Below are 5,272 nucleotides of genomic sequence, written 5' to 3' on the forward strand. Positions count from 1 at the left end.
CAAGCATTGTTGAAACTGGTGTAGTCAATGCACATCCGCCAGCTTCCATTAGGCTTTTTGACAAGGACTACATTGGAGAGCCATTGTGGGTACCTGGCCTCTTCTATGAAACCGGCCGCCAGAAGTCGGCTTACCTCTTCTCGGATGGCAAGTTGCCGATCTGGGGCCTGCCGCCTGGGCCTTTGTTTCACCGGACGGGCATCGGACGAGATGTTTAGGTGGTGTTGCGCGACTTCCGGGTGGACTCCTACCAGGTCAGATGGCGTCCAAGCGAAGATGTCGGCGTTGGCTTGCAGAAGGCCGACGAGCTGTTGTTGCTCCTGTTCGGGCAGTCCTGACCCGATCTTGACTGTTTGGTCGGGCCTGCCTTTGATCAGCGGTAAGTCGATGGTGGATTCCTTCGGCTCGGGGCGGGGGTCGGTTTTTTTCCCTCCCGGGGGTCCTCCAGTGGGGATTGGACCCTCACTCTCTTGTTTAGCGACACGGCGGTTAAGTAGCAACGCCTGGACTCCCAGGAGTTCCCCGCTACTTCTCCGACCCGATCGTGGGTCGGGAACTTGATGGTTTGTTAGTAAGTTGAGATGACGGCTCGGATCTTGTTGAGGGTTGGCCGTCCGAGTATGGCGTTGTATGCCGTGGGGAGGTCGACCACTAGAAAGGAGGTCATCACTGTCTTTGTCCTTGGGAAAACTCCCAAAGTTAGGGGCAGGGCGATAACCCCTAGTGACGAGATTGAGGCGCAGGTGAACCCCGTGAGCGTTGAGCATACCGGCTTCATGTTCTCCTTTACCAGGCCGAGCTTTTGGAAGGCGTCCCAATAAAGTATATCGGCCGAGCTTCCAGTGTCGACCATGATCCTTCTTACTTGCGCGTTGGCGATTCTGGCTGATATCACCAGCACGTCATCATGTTCGGCTGGCACGGGTCCCCCGGTCGGGAAGGTGACTTCGGGGCCTTTTTCATGTTTGGAAGCTTCGGCTCGGGAGGCCCTGGCGTAGGCCTTTCCGCCCGCCATGGAGTTCCCTCCGGACGCTGGCCCGCCGGTTATGACATCTATGTGCTGCTCGATGGGTCCTTTCGGGCGTGGCGAGAGCTCCTTATCTGGCCGGAGGTATGAGCCGAGGTGCCCTCGGTGGATGAGCTCCTCAATTTGCCTTTTTAATTCTCGACACTCCTCGGTGTCGTGACCGGGCTGTCGGTGGAAACGGCAGTATTTAGAGCGGTCCGCGAGTTCGCGCGGGCTATTCATCGGGTGAGGATCTTTGAGAAGACCTTTCTCCTTGATGTGGAGAAATATTTCGGTTCGGGAGGAGTTCAGGCCTGGGGGAGGGGACCTGGGTACCGCATCGTCGAGTCCGCCAGCCCTACGCCGGGAGGTAGCGGGCTGTTGCTGCCGGGGCTACTCTGGCTTAACCCTCTTGTGCTCGTCGCGCCTTCCGACCATTCATGCTTCAGTAGCGACGAACTGGTTTGCGCGTTGTAACATTTCGGGTACCGAAGTGGGGGGTCGCTCCACCAGAGACCAAAAGAATCGGGTAGGCCGCAGGCCCATCATGAATGCCTGCATCATCAAAGAGGGGTGAGCATCAGTCAGCCCGCGAATTTGTATGGTGAAGCGGTCCACGAAGTGAGAAAGGGGCTCGTCCTCCCTCTGGTTGAGCCCGAGGAGCATTGCCACCGACGGCCTCGGCTTGGCGTGAGCCAGAAAGTTAAGTTCGAAATCCTTGGCCAACTGGTCGAAAGAGGCGATGGACGCGGTCTTCAGATTGCTGTACCACGCCCGGGCTGGGCCTCGCAGGGTTATCGGGAAAGCCCTGCACATCAGGGCATCGGACGTCCCATACAGCGCCATCTGGGCGCGGAAAGCTGCTACGTGGTCAGCCGGGTCGGTGGCGCCATCGTAGGCGTCTAATGAAGGGAGCCGAAAATGCGGCGGGATCGCATGCTCTTGAATCTCGGGGGTGAAAGGGGACCCCTGGTGTTGCTCGGCCCCCGGGTCTCCCCTGGTCCGGCGAACCTCATGCTGCACCTCGTCCAGTCGGCGGCCTACGAGGCGTAGCTGGGCCCACAGGCCCTCCGCCGAGTCTGAAAGCGGGGCTACGGGCGTCAGGTGCGTCGCTGGATCCTCCGCTCCTCGGCTCCCGGGTTGGGTCGATTGGCCCGGAGGCGAAGCGGGAGACTCGGGAAGCGGTGCGGGGTTCTGGGCGGCAAACCGTTGCCGTGGTGGAGGCAGGGTTGAGTGTGAAGATGTCGGAGGAGAGACCAGCGGGATGCTGGTCTGCATCACTCCCGTAAGAGCCCGGACCTGGTGTGTGAGGTCGTAGAAGGCTTGAGGCGGCACGGGGGACGGGCCACCGGGATTGGCGATGGGCGGCGACAGACCAGGGTCGTTGAACAATCGCCAATAGCGCTCCGAGATCGCAGCGGGGCGCTCGTCCCAAACCCCCTCCTGTTGGGGATGCTCTTCCGTTGCGTCGGTCGTGTGCGACCTGACGGCTGGGGGTTCGTCGGAGTGAGCTTGTTGATCGCTTGACATTCGGACCGACCCTTCCTCTAGCGCCATTATGTTAGGGTAAACACCTTTTTCTTAGCCGTGACCCGAGGGGTCGTCTCGGCTCGTTCGGGGGTCCGAATGGCGGGGATCTCCCTGGGGCGTTGCTCGTCTCTGCCAAGGCGGTCGGGCGCGGCCTCGGCCTCGGGGCGACGCTGCGACTTCCTCCGGGCGGGGATTCTGCGTGTCCGGACGGGGGCCTTGGCTCGGTACCTGCACAAAGGTCGGGTCGGGATGCTCCACCCGACACCTCCGACGATCAAGTTAGAGAGTGACGTGGAGGTCGTTTTCCTTCCAGGAGCAAGTCCCCCCTTCTCCTTCTGGCTCGGGGGTGTTTATAGGGGGACTCGGCATTACCGGGCGTGCCATCCCGTCAGTCGGGGCCGTACCTCTGATAGCGTCCGACATCGCCGAGGATGTTGCGTAGGGGACCGGGGAATCGCAGGGTATGGTCGAGCTTCAACCGCTACCTACTTCTGTCTCGTCCTACTGTGCTGGGTAAACTGAAGGGGGTTGTGGGCTCAGCGAGGCGACGTCCGGACGCAGACCGTCACCCTCATTGCTCTTCCTGGGGCGCCGCGCCTGTCCACGTGCGGGGGACGTTGCCAGGAGTGGGGTCCGCCATTTTTTGCCATATCAGATGAGATCTAATAAGAGCTAATAAGAGATTATTGTGTAGAGATCCACTAATATAATAGGCTTGGGTAGTTTGATAGAGATCTAGTACCCAATAGGGCAGGGTCCATTAGGATTAAGTTGATAGGGGGCCTCTATAAGTATGAGGGAACCAAACACTCATAGGCTAGAGGTTTCTTAGTTACCATATTATATTCTCCTCTCTTCTTCTCCTTCTTAGATAGCAAGCTTGGAGATTTGAGGAGCGTCGTCGCAATGCCTAGAGAGGAGGACGCTTGATCTTCTTCATCCTCTCCTATAAATCTATAGAGATTCAGGGATATATGATCTCCCTAGGTAAAATATAATCTTTTATATATGTAATTTTTGGTTTTACGAATTTTGTACACCAATCTTCGCACGATGATGAACATATCTTTGGGAAATTTTGAGATTTTTATTTTCTATTCTTCCGATGCGCATGTGATATCACCCCTAGATTTCCCTACTCTACCAACTTAGTTGGAACTCTGTTATGAAGGTAAGCTGCGATCTTTAGGGTGTATCCCCAGAATAAGATGGGTAGGTCGATGAAGCTCATCATAGATCGCACCATGTCTAACAGTGTATAATTTCTCCTTTCACATACGCCATTGAACTGAGGTGTGTAAGGAGGTGTCCATTGAGATAAAATCTCATGGTCCTTAAGGAATTGGGTGAACTCTGTACTCAAGTACTCACCTCCTCGATCTGATTGAAGAGTCTTGATACTCTTTCCAATCTGGTTCTCCACTTCATTCTTATACTTTCTGATTTTCTTAAAAGCCTCAGACTTGTACTTCATCAAGTACACATGTCCATACCTTGAGAAATCATTAGTAAAAGTAATAAAATAGGAATAACCACTTATGACATGAGGTGACATGGGTCCACATATATCACTATACATGAGTTCCAATAGCTAAGTGGCTCTCTCTCTAGTTCTACTAAAAGGAGAGTTGGTCAGTTTTCCACAAAGGCAAGGCTCATAAGTTGTATATGACTCATAGTCGAATGGATCTAGATATCCATCCTTTAGCAACTTTTGAATTCTTCCCTCATAGATGTTACCTAGCCTACAATGCCACAAGTATACACTATTCATCTCATCTCATTTCCTCTTGGACACACTTACATTTATGATATGTGGAGCAGCTTCTAGTATAAACAAATTATTATGAAATGTTCTTCTCGTGATGATCTCATCATCTAATATTATTGAACAACCATTGTTCTCAAAAACTAATTTATATATACTAATTATTAAACATGAAATGAAAATAATATTTTTGATAATAAAAGAAATAAAATAATATACATCTAATGCAATAATAGCTCCACCATACAGATGTAGGGTGACCTCTCCAATAGCTACTATGGCAACTTTTGCTCCATTGCCTATCTTGAGATCCATCTCGCCTCTTGCCAATCTCCTAGGTCTTGCTAGAACCTGCAATGAATTATAAATATGATAAGCACTACCAATATCCAATACCCATGTGTTATCATAAGAGTATGACAATTGGAGACTGATCATGAATGTACTTGAAGCTTCTCCAAGCTTATGTTTCGCCCTCTCTAAAAGGTACTCCTTGCAGTTCCTCTTCTAGTGCCCATCTTTACCATAGTGGAAGTACTGATTTTTGTCCTTTGTTGAGTCTTTCTTAGCAACCTTTGCTTTACCTGGTCTGCTCTTGCCCTTGCCCTTCTTAAGAGATTTTTCTACCTTTCTTTTCTTTCCTTTCTGGTCTTACCATTATAGAGAACTAGCTTCTTTTTCTTGATAGTGCTCTTTGCTTCCCTCAACATATTGAGGAGCTTAGGGAGAGTCACCTTAAGTTTGTTCATATTAAAATTCATTATGAACTGTGAAAAGGAATCTACTAGGGATTGAAGCACAAGATTCACACACAAGTTATCCTCTAGGATAATTCTTAGACCTGTGAGTTTTTCTATCCACTCAATCATCTTTATAACATGGTTTTGAACTGGTGTCCCCTCAGTCATCCAAACGCAAAAGAGGCTCTTGGATATCTCATATTGCTGAGTCCTTCCCTGTTCCTCAAA

At 51.5% G+C, this 5,272-nt stretch overlaps 1 protein-coding gene across 1 annotated transcript; it reads right to left on the reverse strand.

Annotated features, from left to right (window-relative positions):
• Positions 1 to 1,444: 1,444 nt before the first annotated feature.
• Positions 1,445 to 2,284, reverse strand: LOC135596431 (uncharacterized). Its single transcript, XM_065088480.1, has one exon. The coding sequence runs from the start codon at positions 2,282 to 2,284 to the stop codon at positions 1,445 to 1,447; it is 840 nt and encodes a 279-aa protein (XP_064944552.1).
• Between the last annotated feature and the right edge of the window lie 2,988 nt (positions 2,285 to 5,272).

Source organism: Musa acuminata, chromosome BXJ1-11 (genome assembly GCF_036884655.1).
Source record: "Musa acuminata AAA Group cultivar baxijiao chromosome BXJ1-11, Cavendish_Baxijiao_AAA, whole genome shotgun sequence".
Classification (NCBI taxonomy): domain Eukaryota; kingdom Viridiplantae; phylum Streptophyta; class Magnoliopsida; order Zingiberales; family Musaceae; genus Musa; species Musa acuminata.

Bases quoted from the DNA above. Each gene is read 5' to 3' on its own strand.
- LOC135596431 (XM_065088480.1), bottom strand. From the start codon at position 2,284: ATGCAGACCAGCATCCCGCTGGTCTCTCCTCCGACATCTTCACACTCA.